Source organism: Heteronotia binoei, chromosome 5 (genome assembly GCF_032191835.1).
Source record: "Heteronotia binoei isolate CCM8104 ecotype False Entrance Well chromosome 5, APGP_CSIRO_Hbin_v1, whole genome shotgun sequence".
NCBI lineage: Eukaryota > Metazoa > Chordata > Lepidosauria > Squamata > Gekkonidae > Heteronotia > Heteronotia binoei.
The window spans coordinates 78,360,511-78,378,515 of NC_083227.1; the positions used below are offsets into that span (position 1 = coordinate 78,360,511).

General features: G+C 43.5%; 1 protein-coding gene across 3 annotated transcripts in view; it reads left to right on the forward strand.

Annotated features, from left to right (window-relative positions):
• Positions 1-18,005, forward strand: part of SLC41A3 (solute carrier family 41 member 3) — a 72,369-nt gene that overhangs the window by 41,260 nt on the left and 13,104 nt on the right. For all 3 annotated transcript variants that reach the window (XM_060239670.1, XM_060239669.1, XM_060239672.1), the window contains 3 exons: positions 847-993; positions 12,082-12,226; positions 13,153-13,232. In XM_060239670.1, the coding sequence (XP_060095653.1) occupies positions 847-993; positions 12,082-12,226; positions 13,153-13,232 (372 nt within the window). The remainder of the gene's footprint in view (positions 1-846; positions 994-12,081; positions 12,227-13,152; positions 13,233-18,005) is intronic.

Below are 18,005 nucleotides of genomic sequence, written 5' to 3' on the forward strand. Positions count from 1 at the left end.
CAACCCTGTGAAGTAGATAAGGCTGAGAAAAGGTGACTGGCCTGGCCCAAAATCATCCAGCAAGTGTCCATGGCAGAGTTGGTGCTTAAACCCAAGTCCCCCAGAACCTACCCTAACACTCTAATTGCTATACCACACTGGCTCTCTAAGTTATAAAGTTTAGGAGGAGGAGGATAAGAAGAAGAAGAAGAAGATGATGATGATATTGGATTTATATTCCACCTTCCGCTTCAAACCTCAGAGTCTCAGAACAGCTCACAATCTCCTTTATCTTCCTCCCCCACAACAGACACCCTGTGAGGTGGGTGGGGCTGAGAGGGCTCCCACAGCAGCTGCTCTTTCAAGGACAACCTCTGCTAGAGCTATGGCTGATCCAAGGCCATTCCAGCAAGTGCAAGTGGAGGAGTGGGGAATCAAACCCGGTTCCCCCAGATAAGAGTCTGTGCACTTAACCACTACGCCAAACTGGCTCTCATACAAAATAATCTGTACAGAAACAAATGCATACAGAAATAATCACATGACTGAGAATTGAAACCCCTCCCCCCCAACATGCTTTTCTCCAATCATCCTTCTCTTCTTTGCTCTTCTCCTTCTCATGCTTTTCCTTCGCTTTTCTTTCTCACCAGCAGCTCTTGTTTTCCTTCTGCTCAACCAGGTGCTCCCTTTCTTCTCTCACCTTGTCAACCTATATGCAAAGCATTCACAAAAACTGGTGCTCTGTTGTCTTTGTGTGCTGTCAGAGATCTTGGGAGTGAAAGAGTCCATCTCAAACAATTCCAGAACTGTACTCAAAATGTTTTCCAAGCCATCTTTTGCTCATTCTCTGATCCCTTTCTTTTGCAGGTCTGGTGATGATTGGTGTAATTGTTGGTGCAAGGAAGGTTGGGATTAATCCAGACAATGTTGCCACCCCCATCGCAGCAAGCCTTGGAGACCTGATCACCCTTTCCTTGCTCGCTGGAATCAGCAGCACTCTCTTCAAATACATTGGTACGTTAAGAAGAGCAGCCTAGCCAGTTAAAAGACAGAAACTGCAGAAAGAGTTCTTCCTTAGCTGCAGTGCTGTGCAAATGGTTGAACACAATTATTATTATTACTATTATTATTCTGCCCATTCCGCCATTTGGGGGCTCAACACAACATAAATAGCAATAAAATTACAATCATAATAAAAAAAACAGTTACAAGCTTGAGTAAAGTACAACAGGGTAGTCCATCATAATGACATACCAGGATAACTTATCAGGATGGCACTAATAGCACCAAATAATAGCACAGCCATGCAGCAGCACAGTACAGCACAGTTGATGCAATTGAATTCCGGTTAATAAAGAACAGCATAGTTGACAACCAGGCAGAAAGGGAGAGGATCTCTGAAGCTCGCACACTAGGTAGGTGGAACTCAGCCTAAGGAAACAGCTACCAAGGGTGGAATCAACTACAGAGGGAGGTGGTGAGCTCCCCCTCACTGGCAGACTTTAAGCAGCGGCTGGACAAACACTTGTCAGGGATGCTGAAGGCTGATCCTGCATTGAGCAGGGAGTTGGACTAGATGGCCTGTATGGCCCCTTCCAACTCTGTGATTCCATGATTCCATTATTCTGCTCTATGAAATCAGTAAGAGGAAGGGGAGGTTAAGTAGGCTCTTATATATAGCTGTGCAGGAAAAGGAGTTTGACAGGTTTGCCTTGTTGCATTGCTGCAGAGGTGAGAAAAGTTGTACCTGTCAAAATCATTCTTCCATAAGATACTATTAAAACTACCTTTTCCTTCCTTTACATCTGAGCTCCCTGATTCAGTAGTGGGATCTTTGTGTCTGAATTGTCTCTGTTCCTTTGTGTTTGTAAAAAACCCCCTCCAGAACAGGGAGTTATTCACCATCATGGCAGGCCTCATTGCTGACCAGCCATGCCCTTTAGAAAGTTTACATCTTAGTTATTTTGAAGGTGTAGGTCTTATCTGATGTATGGTTTTGTTGCAAATTGGCAAGAAAATTACTCAATGGCCGACCTAGATGGGATTCTAAGGAAAAGCAACTGTGGGAGTTTGGATTGTGTTTTGCTTTAACTGTGTTGCATATATTTGGGGATGGAGGGGCGGGGATTGCTAGCAAAAACATCAAACTGCAGCTGAAAATTGAGAGCAGACTGCATGGACTAGATTGTGGTTTTAGCCTTCCTGTTAAAAATATGCTGGCAGAGACCTAATATTGTCCAGTTTAGATCTCTTGCCCTTTAGAAATCATTGTGAGGAGTGAAGAAATGTACTGGGCAAATTTCAGAAGAATGATGCGAACAAATGTGTTTTGGCATAAGTTTTTGTGGGCCAGAGCCTACCTTGTTAGGATCACAGAGATTCATTCACTTGTGTATACACCCGCACACACACAAAAGACTGCAAACAGCAGAAGGGTGGAGATGGTGGGAAGAGTTATTACAAGGAAGGGCCAGAAGATTCAGTTTCCTGACATAATGGTGTGTTGCATCACAGTGCAGAACAGCCTAGTCACAAGAATAAAGTGAGCCAGTTAGAGTGAGTGTGAACCATTCCCAAATGTTGGTGAATTGGAATGAAGCTGAATCATGAAGGACAATTACTTTCTGTAGTGAGCTGTGCACTCTGAGTCTCAATAGAGAGTCCAAGTTTGATAGTTTTGATCAGCATTTGCATTCCAACTAGGTGGCCTCTTGCTGAAGCTTCCATTGGAAACTCCTTGGCTGAAACCAACCTTTTAGTCTCTTGAAGTCCAAAGAGGCTGAAATAGTCAAAGGGATTTAATTACTGAGCACATGAAGGAATGTCCATAGGCATAGCTCTTCTTGCTCTAACCACACTGTGGTGTAAAAAGCAGCTTCTGCTGAAATATCATCTGGTCCTCATTCACTTTCAGATATGCTTTGCTAGTATATATTCTGGGCTCCCTTGAAGTTGAGACCCTATTTATGTTTCTTGCAGTTGAACATTTATTTCCTACCTGCCAGGCAGATAACAATGTGCTCAGTGCTTCCTTTACTGCCACTTCCTGCCCTGTATCACGGTATCCCTTTACTGCCAAACTTCCTGCTCTGTATCACTGATGTAATGCTGTGTGCTGGTTTTTTTTAATCTGTTTTTTTGTGTTTATCAGAGGAGGCTACATTTTATTCCTGGGTAAAAATCTGCTGAGATTAATACGATACTGTGATTAAAGGCATCGTCATTATTCATACCTGTAGCCTGAGGCTTTGACAAGATCTTTTTAGAAAATAAAAAAGCACATTTCATGGATGCTTCATCTGCTCCCATTACCTGCAAGATGTGTTGCAACTGGCCCAGTTCTGGACCTGTTACAAAGAGCAGATGGAGAGCCCTTGAAGAAAGAAACATTAGCATATCAAAAGGCCTGGCACCCTCCCCATTGCCTGAAGATGTTTCTGAAGCTTCCTTCCTTCTGCTTCTGAGTCATGCTTATTTTCTCCCAGTGCAGCGTTCTCTCTTCCCCTTTTTCTAAACTTCCCTGAACTTCTAAAGGTTATTCTGAGGCTGTATTTTAGGAAAGAAGAGCTGATTCATGAGGAGATTATTCAAATTCATGCAACCCAGAAGTCTAAAGGCTTTATATAAAGGTTGTAGCAATTATTCTAGATCAGAAGATTCTAGTCTATTCTTCTCCTTTTGATGAGACAATCCAGTGGCCTCAAGAACAGTCCTGGATATTTCACAGGAAGCTACATGAAGGCTGGTGTTAGACTGTAGGAGACAAAAAAAAGAAGAAGAAATTTAACAATACTACAAACGCAGAATTTAATCTTGGGATATATAGACTCGTTTTCCATACCATGCATGATACAGCTACACTGGTGAAATCTTAAAGGAAGGCTGGTCAGCTTACTTCTTTGTTTCATATCCAGATTTCTTAACTGTTCTTTCTTGAGAGGAGGAGGTCACTCTGATACGCTTGGGTTCCTCTTCCTGGAGGCTGGAAATTCATTGTACTTTCCATCTCCAGAGGAAGGAGGAGCCCACCCTCAGTCTTTTCCCTTTCTCTGCCTGAGAGAGCAATGGATTTAGAGAACTCCTGAGATTTTCCTTTAAGGAGCTCCTTTGGTTGCACTTTGTTTTTCCCTTTCCACATGTGTGGCTTTCCGTGTGCCTCTTCCTTGTTTTAAAAAGCAACAAACTGTTCTTCTGGCATCCTCTTTCCTGAGGCTGTTTGCCTTTTCCCCACTGCTTCAGTCACAGCTGTGTCTGCAGTCGAGATCTTCAACCATGGGACCTCCTCTGAGGGAGAATTGGTAGAGGTGACCCCCAGACAACAGAGTAGGAAATCCCTGCAAACCTGTTTTTCCAGCCATCCTGCTGCAGCAGAACTCCTGGAGAGTGCCATAGGCCACGAATTGCTTGGCTTGGATCATGAAGAAGCAGTTTCAGTTTTTGGTACCAAAACTGTGCCCTCTACTGATCAGCAGGGATGGCCTGTATTGGCCCATCAGGCTTGTTCAACCTGAAGGGAGACAATAGCTTCGCACCAGGGGGGAAGCTGGGAAGGGAGCGAGAGCCCTTTGTTGTCCCACCAGGCTTCCAAGGACTTTGTCTTCAGTTAGAGAAGAAAGAAAAAAGAGCTTCTTTACCCACCTGAAAAAGACAATGTGAGGCCAATTCCCTCCTCCTTCTCCAGTCAAACACCTTCAAAAATTTTAGCTATTTCAAGACCTCTAGACACACTCTGATTCCCCACTAGCCTTGTCCTGGTCTCACTCTCCGCCTCTCTGTGGGGCTTCTGTCTGATTTTGCACAAGCTGCCCCGGGGCTGCAACTTGCTTTTCCTCTTCCCTGTGGCAAGCAAGATCTTCTAAAACAATGGTTTCTGCTTGCTGCAGGAAAGAGGCGGAGTGAGTCGCAGCCTCCTGGCAACTTGTGCAAAATCAGACGGAAGCCCCATGGAGAAGAGGAGCGTGAGACTGGGGCAAGGCTAGTGGAGAACTGGTCACAGAGAAATACCAGGGCTCACTCCTCTTGGACAGCAAAGACTGCTTGTAAAAGCACGTTCCCCATTAAAAGCAATTATTCAGATTTCTCAGACTACAGATCTGAAGGTAGGGATTTCTCCTTAGGCTGTGAGGATTCTGATATAGACCTGGATAAGAGGAAGGCCATTTCTCTGAGATGGACAATGTTCCTCAACAGAGCAAGCCAACTCACTGCCTTTTTTCTCAGGAGGAGCTTCCAATTCTCTTACATAAAGTATTAAAAATCCTACAGCCTTTTGCCCCTAAGGTAGAAATCTCCAAGGAGGAACCAGGATAATGAAGATGATTGTCATTCATCATCATCGTATGGCAGTGTGGATAGTAACCAGGGGATCCTAAGATTGTCTGGCAGCCAGAAGTTTTAGCTCTTTTAGCATTTTGCACTGCTGGGTGGCAAGCTATAGTTATTTTTAAGGCAAGAGACATTTCCAAGGTGGTTTGCCATTGCCTGCCTCTGCATCATGATTCTGGTATTCCTTTGAGGTTGCTCTTCCAAATACTCGCTAATGTCCAACCCTGCTTAGCTTCTGATTTCTGATGAGATCAGACTAGTCTGGATGATGACAGTAAAGGGGTCCCTGAGCTTTTCTCTAGGGTTAGAGATCTGGGTTCAATTTTTCCCCTTCCCTTTCTTTTTTAAAAACAGATTAAAGAGGAATGGTCAGATCCTATCAATAACAATTTACATTCTGGACAGGCTTAAAAATGTACTCTTTTCCTCCCAAGAAAACCAGCTTACTGAAAGTTCCAGTGGTAGATACTCCTGTGGCTAGCTTAGCACCAGAGGTGACTCTTCCAAATGAGGGAGAGGGCACCCTTAAAGATCCCAGTGATCGAAAACGTGACTCAGCTCTCCACAGAGTCCATGAAGCCATTGTCTTTTATATTAAAGCTTCTGCTACCACTTCTGCAATGCAAGAGCCTCATACATGTGGCTTCATCAATTGTCCCAAGAATGCTCTTATTTAAATCAGTGTCTGTCAAGTTATATGGACAATCTGAAGAGGGTAGCAGCCTTCATGTCTGATGCTAGCCTGGACATGATTGTTCTCAGCAAGGGCCATGTCTTTCACAGTGATAGCCAGAAGACATCTCTGGCTCAAGTCTTGGAATGTGGACTCTCTTTCTGTGTCTCATATGGCATCTTGGCCTTTTCTAGGTGGCAAGCTACTTGAGGATAGCCTAAAGGACATATCAGTTGAGATCAAGAGAAGAAGAAAGTTCACTTATAAATGGGAGGCCAGATGGCAGAAAAATTATAGTTTACAGTCCTTTCGATCTTACAGAATGCTTCCATGATTTAGATTGGACTCCAAGCAACAGTCATAGACCAAATCTAAACCTAACTTCAGAGCCACAAGTCAGTACTGCAGTTCAGCCCAAGCACCAGCCTGCAGTAAGGGAGGAAAGCAGCATCAATAACAAAAGTGATGCCAGGCTAGTTCTGGTGGGGGGATGGCTTCAAAAATTCCATCAAGCCTGGAATTTATCAGCCATCGACAAATGGATAAAAGAAATAATAATCCATGGCTATTCAATAGAATTTGTCACTCCACCTCATGAGAGATTCCTGAGCTCACTGGTCCCTCAGTGCCCCATCAAGAGACAGCGCACACAAGATGCCATCTGCTGGAGATCACTGCCATCAGACCTGTGTCATCATTGCAAAGGTTCTTAGATATATATTCTATTTTTAGTTTCCAAAAAGAATGGGGACTGCTGGGCTGTACTCAGCCTCAAAATCCTGAACAGGTTTGTGAGCTACAGGAAGTTGAAAATGGAGGCCTTGAAGACCATCAGTTTAACCGAGGGATATCTTCACATGCCCATAACTCACTAGGACAGACAGTATCTGAGATTCACCTTTGGTCGAAAACATTTCCAGTTCAGGGCCATGCCATTTGGGTTGCCATCAGCCCCTGGATATTCACAAAACTGATTATCTCTTTCTGCAAGCCTGCGTCTCAAAGGAATCCATATCCATCCTCCTCAAAGACTTCCTTGTAAGGTCGCCTTCAAAGAGCAGGCACTCAGGGACATTCAGAACGCTATCCAGTGCCTCTTCAGTCACAGCTTCCTAATCAGCCTCCAGAAGAGCCACCTGACAACTGCCCAAGTTACCACACATTTGGGGTCAGTGAGATTCAATCCAGAAAAAAATGTTTCTTCCACTAAATAGAGCAGAGAAGAATGAACTGAGGGGAACGTGGAGCTAGCTGTTAAAGCAGCTAGCCCCGCCCCTCACATTGCGCGCCCAAACGGGCGACTTCTGACTCTTCCCTCCCAGGGAGGCAAACAGCGCAGAAGCAGCCTAGCAGCTACGCTGCAGGCTGCAAGCTTCTGATTGTTCAGACTGTATGACTGGCTTGCCCTGTGAAATCAAAGGACTTGTTGATCCTAGCACATCTGCAGCTATCAAGACAGTCTCTTGGACCCATGCACACTCTCAGGTTCTTCAGTGGACACTATTGCCATATTAAAGGCTCATAGTCCTCTACAAGCACATCAGAATCAGCATCAGTCAGCATCTCAGGAAGAACCTTCTCTGATGGACAAAGAAGAAATGTTTGCTTGTTGGCAAACCCTTCCAAGTGACCACAGACCTACAGATCACAATAGACACCAGCCTGATAGGTTGGGGAGCCCATTGCACACTCGGCCATGTGCAGGGGGTCTGGTCCCATCAAGAAGCTTCTCTCAGCATCAGTCTTTTGGAACTGCATGCAATTCGTTTGGCACTCTTCCACTTCCAAGACTTTCTGTCTTAATTGAACATATGTATACGAGCAGACAACATCACAGCCAAGGCACACATGAGCCATCAGGGAGGTACCAAAACCAAGAAGCTACAGCAGGAGTCAACTATCCTCATGTTCTGGGCAGAACAACATATGGCCTCTCTCAGAGCAGAACACATCAGTGGTGTAGCAAATGTTCAAGCAGACTGGCTCAGTCACACAAGGCTGGACTAGGGGGAGTGGTCCCTCAGCCAGGAAACATTCCAGTCCCTGGTTCTACATTTTGGCTTCCCTGACCAGTGCCACTTAAATTCTTCTTGAGACACCAGTGTCAACAAGCAGAACACATGGATGCTCTGATGTCTTCTTGGCCATTGGTTCTTCTTCTTACACCTTTCCTCCCATACTTTTGATTCCAAAGGTTCTGAACAAAATGAAGCCAGAGAAGGCAGAGTTTATATGCCTGGCCTCATTCTGGCCCAGGAGACCTTGGTTTTCCAATCTGCCTTCATCAGTTCATCCTCCATGGGAACCTCCACTGTGGCCCCGTATGCTAACCCAGCATCCCAGCTTGGCATCATCTAACAGAATGGAGGGTGAGTGGCAAGCACTGGTGGCACAGGGTTTATCAGATCTGGTCATTCAGACCATGATGGCAGCCCAGGAAAGTTCTGCTTTTAGGATTTACAACAGTTCTTTGAAGGCTTTTTTCAGATGGTGCAAGAGAAGAAGATATTGGATTTATATCCCGCCCTCCACTCCGAAGAGTCTCAGAGCGGCTCACAATCTCCTTTACCTTCCTCCCCCACAACAGACACCCTGTGAGGTGGGTGGGGCTGGAGAGGGCTCTCACAGCAGCTGCCCTTTCAAGGACAACCTCTGCCAGAGCTATGGCTGACCCAAGGCCATGCTAGCAGGTGCAAGTGGAAGAGTGGGGAAACACCTGAAACCAGAGGAAACACTTGCAACCAGACACCCTGGGCCTTCTCTCAGGGTCTAAGAGCAAGCATTCTTCATTGGTAAATAGCTGGCTCTGAGCACTGTACTTACATCAGTTAGTGGTGCACCACTCTCCAGGCACCCAGCAGTGAAGAGAGTTCTGAAATTAATTTGTTTTAGCCCCCTAGTGCACACGTTTCCCTCTTGGAGGCTTCATGTCATTCTTCAAGCTCTCACCCATCCTCTATTTGAGCCTCTGAGGGAGGTTTCCCTGAAGTTCCATACCCTGATGAAGGTACTTTTCCTGGTAGCTGCGACGTCAGCAAGATGGGTCTCAGAGAAGGCTTATGCATCTTCCATAAGGGCATGGTAGTTCTGCACACAGATCCCATCTTGATTCCCAAGGTCAGCATGCCTTTTCACAGCACACAGGAGGTATATTTGCCATCCTTCCTAGGTAGAGGAATTGGCACTGGTTTGACCTTCACATGGTACTTCACGTTTAAATCAAAAGCACCAATCCATTTAGGAAGTCATATTCCCTTTTTGTAGCTTTTCATCTAGCAGTCAAGGGGAAAAGGGTTTCTGTAAGGCTACACTAAGCAAGTGGCTAAAGGATTGCATCTCCTTGGCATATGAATCTCAGGGCCTTCAAGTCCCATAGGAGATCACAGCTCATTCAGCAACAAGAACTTCTATGTCAGCAGTGTTTGACACAAATGTACCCATTGCAGATATCTGCAAGGCCTTGGTGTCAACATCAGGCGTTACATTTATTGCCACAGTTGATGCAGCATTTGAGCAGAGAGTCCTACTGCAAGTGGTCTAGTCCTACTATTATCTCTATACTTGGCAGTCACTTTTCCTTCCCTGGATCAGATGAGCTTTGTAACATCCCAAGAGTATCAGAGTGTCCTTCTCCCCTTGAAAAGAATGGAGCATTTGGACTTACCGTGAAGGTTCCTTCTTCTTAAGGGTCAAGAGAGAGGACACTCTGGACCCACCCTAGTTGGAGGGTCTTTGTTCAACCCATTATTCTTCCTAAAGGGTGACTTGACTTACAGTTTCCATGTTCATTGTTCTTTCACTGTTCTAACAGTTTATCTTTACCTTTATGGTTTGTTTCAAAGGGTTCTGTCAGCCTTGTGTGTTTGTTTGGCACACACTGTAAACTGTTATCAGCTGTGAAAGTCTCCAGTCTGAGGGTGGGCTCTTCCTCCCCCCAAAGATGGGAGATTCAATCAATTTCCTGCCTCCAGGAGTTGTGGGAAGAGGAACCCAAGGGTATCAGAGTGTCCTCCTTGCCTTCGAGAAGAAAAAATTTCTGTGTCAAGTCCAGTGTTCCTTTCTAATGACATGATGACATGTTCACAGATGTAAGTTACAGTGCAGCTCTTATACTAGGTCTACTGAAGTCAGCTGGTCTGGATGTATTTCTGCTTAGGATTGTGCCATTTGTTTCCTGTAATCAATATTTTCCCACTCACTCCCTGAAAGGGTGTTGAGCTTCTTGGAGAGTGGATTGTGATTACAAATAACATTTCTACCAAGGTATCATGCTAAACCAGTATAAATTGTGGGGTGGTTCAGGTTGGGATCAGACTTTCCTCACATGATCTGAATCAGCACAACTACATAACAAAGCAATTTGGGGGGAGGGGGTTGAAAGGAGAGAGGTGGGAGGAGATCAGCTGGCTTTAATCCAGTTATCACTAGAACTGAAAAGTCATACTTATGCAGTCCTGGTAAATACGCATTTCTTTTGAAAACTCCGTTGTTTGTATCAGATTTGATGTGAAAACATGTATCTGTGGAAATACTGTAATGAGGTCAGAAAAAGCTGGACAATAGGCTCCTCTCTTTGCATGAAGCTTAGTTTTACAGGAAATGTATAAAGGTCAGAGTAGTATAGGAGTTAGTGTCTGACTACATTCTGGGAGACCCAGTTTTGAATCCCCACTCTGACACGGCATTTCACTGGGTGCAGCAGGTTAGGCCAAGAGAATGTGATTGGTCCCTGCTCATCCAGTAAGCTTCCATGGCAGAAATGAGGATTCACACCTCATCTTCCTCACAAAATTGTCATTGTAAGGATAACGTGAAGGAAGGGAGAATGATATTACAAGCTATTTTGGGTTCCCATTTGAGAGAAAAGCAAAGTATAGATAGCTTAAATAAATCAGCTATGTGTTTTTCTGGTTGTACAGCTGCTATACCAGCAAGGTAGGAAGTGGTATTAGCAGAATAAAACTGTACAGTGTCTTTCACAAGAATACTTAAGTGAGCCATTGCAGCTGTCAGGACCGTAAAGGGCACATGTTTGACACAGCTTAGAGGTCTCAAGAGCATTAAATCAGTGTATTAAATATCCCAGAAAAATTCTTATATCCATAAAAAAAATTGCAATACTCTCCAATTAGGGAATAGGGGGAAGACACCCTTTCCTTAGTTCCTTAACACTTGCAAAGAGGAAAGTTTCCTAAATTTGTTCAAACACAAACCCTGGGGTGAATCTTTTTTCAGCAATGATGCTTAGCTAGCATTAATTTGTAACAGTCACCAAGTTGATGGGGCCTCTAGGTTCAGTTGTAGTCAGCCTAATTGCTATTTTCTCCCACCTCCCACTTGTTTACTTTATTGCACACCTGTCCCCCCCCCCCTCTAAAATATATAGCTATATGCTTGTCCTCTGATGCAGGTTCCTTGGCTCCTTTTAGTATGTATCAATTTTCCTCTCCACAAATTAATAAGCTTTTTTAGTTGCTAGATTTTTCACTATGACAAGATTATGGCTTGGAAGCAGTAATGAGCTTGTTAACATAATCTCAAGAGAGTGTGCTACATACAGTTAGAGTTTCCTAATTTTCCATCTTTGGGAAATTCTGCTGTAGCCCACTCTGTTCTTCTCTGTATAGTATCGGGACTCATTTTTCAAGATTAATGGCAAAGCTGATTAGTGCATGGGGGGTGATGTTTATATATAGCTATGGAAAGAGAAAACACACTGGCCCTAAACCAGCTAAAATTAGCCATGCTTCAATCCCATCAACAGCAATAGGATTTGAGTTACTGATAATTCAGTAACCCAAACACCATAAACTTTCTCTGGTTTGGCACCACAGTATTTCTTGTGTGCTTCTCTCCTGCCTGATGCAGCAGTGAATATTCTTATTGATACTGGAATTTAGCTATTACCTTTCTCATAATCAGTAGCTGTCCCATATCAGCTATTGTTGATTATGGATGCCAATCGAAGTGATGGGGGATTGTTCTGAGAACAGGCAAGGCTGGGTACCTATTCTTTTGCTTGGTAGAATAGAATTGTTTTGCTCACAACTTCAACAGAACTGAAGATTCACATGCTAACCCGAAGTCTCTTTTTTTCCTGGCAGATGTGAGTTACCTTTCACCCTTGATCTGTGCTGTCTTCATTGTGATGATTCCTCTGTGGGTTGCTATTGCCAAGCAGAGTCCTGCCATTGCTGAAGTCTTGAAGTCTGGATGGCAGCCAGTCATTGTTGCAATGACCATCAGCAGGTAGATCATTAGATAAGGAAAGAAACCTCTTGGAGTTTTAGAGACTGACTTCAGTCATTCCTCTCACTAACTTTGGGGAAATCACTTCAATCTGCTTTGTCAGGTTTCTGGTTGTACCGAGGATAGTTTTTTTTAATGGATTTGGGATATATTGTGATGAAATCTCCTTTGCACCCGTGCACAGGAGTGTTTATTGGATTGTTTCATTCATATATATTTGATTCGTTAACTAGATCTTTTAGATATTACTGGTAGTGGCCATCAGAAGATCACTCACTGTAGATCAAATTTGTACATCTCTTTTTGTCACATAATGCTTTCTAATGGGGTCACGTTATACATTCATTTGTGAATAATTTAAATAACAAATCAAGTGTCTTCTGCTGTCCTGATGTCTGTACTTTGTAAAAAAGAAATTGGGCTTAGCAGCAGAATTGGCCACCTGACTTCTTTGCAAAGCTCTGTGTCAGTGGAGGTTACTCCATAGATTCCCCACCTGAATAGAGATGACTCTGGTTATTTGTTTTGAATTATCCATAGAGTCTTCCAATGGTCAAATAATATTTATTTTTAAAAAACATTTCTATGTTGCCTTTCCACCCAAATCTGTGCATAATATCATACATCATTTCTTTCTGGATATATGCATTCATTTATTTAGATATTCATACCTCACTTTTCTCCTCAATGGGGACTCAGAGTTGCTTACAACAACATTCTCCAGTCCTGTCCTCCATTTTACCCTCACAATAAAAACCCTGTGAGGTAGGTGAGGCTGAGAGAAAGTGACTGATGGCTACTACCTGTGATATCTAGAAGGGTTTCCTGTCCTCTAATGCTTATGTTTAGAAATTGTACTGTAAATGAAAAGGGACATCAGTTTTCTAAGATGAACCATTCTAGGATCTTATAACTTTATGTTGCAGCATTGGCGGCCTCATCTTGAACAAAACCGTGGCCAAGCCGAACTTCGAAGGCATGGCTGTTTTTACTCCAGTAATCAATGGTAAGCAGGTTCTTCTTTTCACAAGCATCTTAATAGAGGGGTGTGGAAGTTGGAGCTATGAGGTTGTAAATATGGCTCTCTCTTCACTGTCACTGTTATCAGAGTGGAATCCTGGTGTCTAGACCAACAAGCAAAAGAACCCTTATTTTCTCGTATCTACCCATAGCAGGCTGTTTAACAACTCTGAATCTGAGAAAACAGGAATACTTGATATTTTGAATCCCACTTCATTTGCACCCAAGGCACTACTTCCCAGAATAAGATTAAATTCTCTGAGAGCTGGAAATATGAGCATCTATTCAATATGTTGCTGAGGCACAGGAATTTTAAAGTAAGCCACTCTGCTCCATGAAATCTGAAGATTAAATAAATTTGGTTTTAAAGAAAATACCTTGATTATTCATTAAGGACCCAATCCATTCGAAGCTCAGTAGCAGCACTCTCACAAAGAGGATCACGCCAGGGCATTACAGAAGGTGGTTTTCTTCCTGCCTTCCTTCCACCTGTGCTTCAGAGCAAGGCCGGCCCTATACTATCTGGCGCCCTAGGCAAGGCTAACTTCTGGTGCCCCTCCCCCCCACACTTATAACCAATTTATAAAAAACAGATGAACTGTGGGACAAATGAAAAGCACAAAACTTAAACTTAGTCCCTGACCTAGGTAGCCCAGCTGCAAGCCTGATCTTGTCAGATCTCAGAAGCTGAGCAGGGCCAACTCTGGCAAGTATTTGGATGGCAGACCTCCTTGGAATAACAAAGTTGGGAGGGAAGGCTCTATTCAGCATCTCAGTTGAGTGTTTTTCTCTAAGTCTGAGTTGACCATTTGCTTTTGTAGGATGGAAGAGAGAATAAGAGAAGGTGTCCAGGCTTATTCTCCAAGGCTGTAGAAATGTTTCATTTACCAATTGGTCCATATAATTATTCTTTAAAGTTTTAAACAGAACTTCTGCTAACAAAAATGAGCTACTATCAGAAAGCAAGTTCTAGGCACTTAAGAGACATCATAAATGGAGCTTCTATTTAGAGCTACATAAAGGCATAAACACTGTACCCCAATCTCTCTGAAACACATCCTATGCTATGCAAAGAACAACCAGTGCAGGGGCTGAGAAATTTACCCCTTGGGAATTGATCTCTCCAAATTTCCAAAGAGGACCCCTTCCAAAGCCTAGTTTCAAAAAGCCTTTAAGAAAAGAGAAACCCACAGGGACCTCCTTGCAGTATCAATGGGCAGCATCTCTCTTGTCTTCCAAAATTTCTACTTATTGCTAACAAGTGAAATAAATTTTACTTATTGGTAATAGTTCCATAGAGGGAAAGACCACACTTTCTCCATCCTTTGTTAAGATGCAGGGGAACTGATCTCTCTAGTCTGAAGATGAGCTGTAATTCAATGGGATCCCCAGGTTCCACCTGAAGGCTGGCATCCTTACTTCAAATGCAAACAGAACCAGTGAGCCCAACAGAAATAACACCAAACCACAGACTCCGTGTTACACCAAATGTATGACTTTTTAAAAAAAAAACCCTAAACCCACACCTACAGTTAACTGTTATTAACATATAACAAGAAAACTGTTCTTAATTAGGAAAACTGACCAGTCATCTTCATGGGCTTATTGTTATTTGCAAAAGTGCTATAAAATCCAGAATAGAAAATCTAATAGAAAAATGGCAATTATAATTTCAAGGATCGATAAAAAATATTTTTTTCATGTCCATGGAACTATACGTGAAGATGAAGTAGCCCAGCTGAACACCATTCTTCCTTGCCCTTTATCAGTGCTGGGTATTATACAATGTATAGTGATAATATACAAATAATAAAATGCAACATTTGCAGTATCCTACCATCCATGGGTAAAAGGCAGAGAGAGTTTCCCCATGTTCCCCAGTTTCCTTGGCTGCACCTACTTCCCACCTGGAAATATCACTCCCAGAATGAAGGAATTTTGCACAGAAACAGCTGTGAGGACTAAATAGGAGTCGATTGCACCTTTAAGACCAACTTAGTTTTATTCAGAACGTTAACTTTTGTGTGCATGCACACTTCTTCAGATGAGGAATGAGGTCCAATAAGCAGAGCCACATATAGCTAGTGGGGTTTTGAATAGTAGTACAAAGTTAAAATCCAATAGCAGAATAGTAAAATTAACAAATTCAGAAAACCTTTGATCTGGGTTGCACCAGCGTGGGAAACCATAAAACAGTAACATGTCAGAATGTGAGGACTGACAGGCTGAAGTGAGGGGGAACAAGGGAAACACCGTGCCTAGGAGAAAATTGAGGGAGAGACAGAAAGCACGGAAGGAGAGAAGGAAGAGGGAAGGGGGGGAAGGCTGGGGGGGGGGGACAATGTGCCCAGGGGAAAGTGCAGGGAGGTGACAAAGCAGGAAGGAGAGAAGGAAAGGGGGACAGGGGAAAGGCTGGGAGGAAAACAACAGTGCCTGGAAGAAAGAGCAGGGGGGCGACAGAAAGCAGGAAGGAGAGAAAGAAGAGGGGATGAGCGGAAGGCTGGGAGGGAAACCACGTGCCTGGAAGAAAGTGCAGGGAGGCGACAGAAAGCAGGAAGGAGAGATGGAAGAAACAACATGCCCAGGGGAAAGCAGGGGGTGGGGGCAGCAGGAAGGAGAGAAGGAAGAGGCGAGGGCAGGGAAGTGAGAGAGCCGAGAAGAAACTCATCCATCTGTAATGGGGGAAAGCCTTTTTAGGTATTCATAGCCATTCACTTAACTTTTTGCTTAACTGGTTAATAAAGCAAATTTCTACTGCTACAGGAGAATACTTGCTATCATTTCAACTCTAGTCAAAGGTTAAAAGGGATTTGTCCATTCCTAGAGAGGCTTTTAGCTGTTGCCAAACCCCTGAAATTGTAAGTATTGTGCTGGGAAAATGTATGAAAGCAAAATGAGACGGGTGGATTTCTTGCTGTGCTCCCACTCTTGTACTGCCTCCTGCTCATCATTGTCATCCCCTACCCCAGCAGCCCCGCATGATCTCGAGTGTTGGTAATTTGCCTGATAGTGTGGGATGGAGATATAGTAGGTATACATTGGCCTTCCACACTGCTGGTGCTTTTCATGTTCTTTGCATGTGCATTGATGCTGGGAAGGCAGAAACAGGGCTATCCTTTTGCCATTCTCTTTGTACAGCCAATTTATTAGGGGCACGTGATTGGATACCCATACCTGGCCAATAAGCGGACCTGGCCCTAGTTACCTGATTGGGCTTCCAGGTAACAATGGGCAAAAAGGGGAGGCTCCAGGATAACCATTAAGGCAAAGAATAGGAGAGGGTGTTGGGATGGAAGTGATTAACAAGCTATCTACGTATACCTAAAGGACACAATAGGGGGCCAAATAGTTACCTAAGGTGACACCCGAACTACACAAAGAACTCTGACTCTAGATGAAGATGTTCTTTCTCTCCTTTATATCTTTACTGGCATCATCCTGTGTCTTGGGTTCCGTTGGACAGAAGCTTAGACAGTCTGGTGGGGTTGGTACTTAATATAAGATTGATTGCCTTATGCAAAAGTTGAAGCAGCTGTTGAGTACGTGAGCTTCTTGCTTTGCTGTAATGGAGTCAGGAAAACAAGATGGATTCTGGTGGTGTTAGCCATTGGTTCATGGAAACAGGCTGGAAACTGTTTGCCTGTACAGTTCATGGTGGTGTGGCTTCTTCCACTGCAACAACCGAGATTGTGCACGCAAGGAGTGGCTGGAAACTCATCTGTGGTTCTGGCAAACACCCATCCAGAGATGTAGAATGCTGCTGCAATGCTGAGGCTTATAGTATCCATATAAGCCTTAGAAACCATGGGCAAAGTCCACTTTTTAGAGCAGATGTGTGAGAGTCAAGACTCCAGGCACCCTGGCAACCAAATGGGTGATTATGATGTCTGTATATAACTGAAATTAGGGGTCTCTTAGTCATAGTGTTCCATTCCTTAAATCATCTTAGTTGCCCTTTTCTGTACTTTTTCCAATGCTATAATATCGTTTTTGAGGTGCGGTGACCAGAACTGTACACATTATTCTAAATTAGGCCACATCATAGATTTATATAGAGGCATTATGGTACTGGCTGATTTGTTTTCAGACCCTTTCCTAATAACCCCCAGCATAGCATTTGCCTTTTTTATTGTAGTTACACACTGAGTTGACATTTCCAGTAAGTTATCTACAACAACTCCAAGATCTCTCTCCTGGTCAGATACTGCCAGTTTGGACCCCATCAACATATATTTATAGTTAGGATTTTTTTGCTTTAACGTGTATTACTTTGCACTTGCCCATGTTGAATCTCATTTGCCACATTGATGCCTACTTGCCCAGCCTCAACAGATCCCTCTGGCGTGCCTCACAGTCCTCCCTGGTTCTCACCGCCCTGAACAACTTAGTGTCATTCGCAGATTTGCCACTTCACTGCTTACTCCCAACTCCAAATTATTAATGAAGAATTTAAAAAGCATCAGATCTAGAACCAAGTCCACTTCTTACCTTCATCTACTGTGAAAACTGCCCAGTTATACTCTCTGTTTCCTGTTAATTAACCAGTTTTTAATCTACAAGAGGACTTGTCCTCTTATCCCATGACTGTTGAGTTTACTTAGGAGCCTTTGATGAGGAACTTTATCAAAAGCTTTCTGAAAGTCTAGGTAAACAACATCTATTGGGTCCCCTTTGTTCAAATGTTTGTTCACCCCCTCAAAGAACTCTAAAAGGTTGGTGAGACAAGATCTTCCCTTACAGAATCCATTCTCATTCTTCC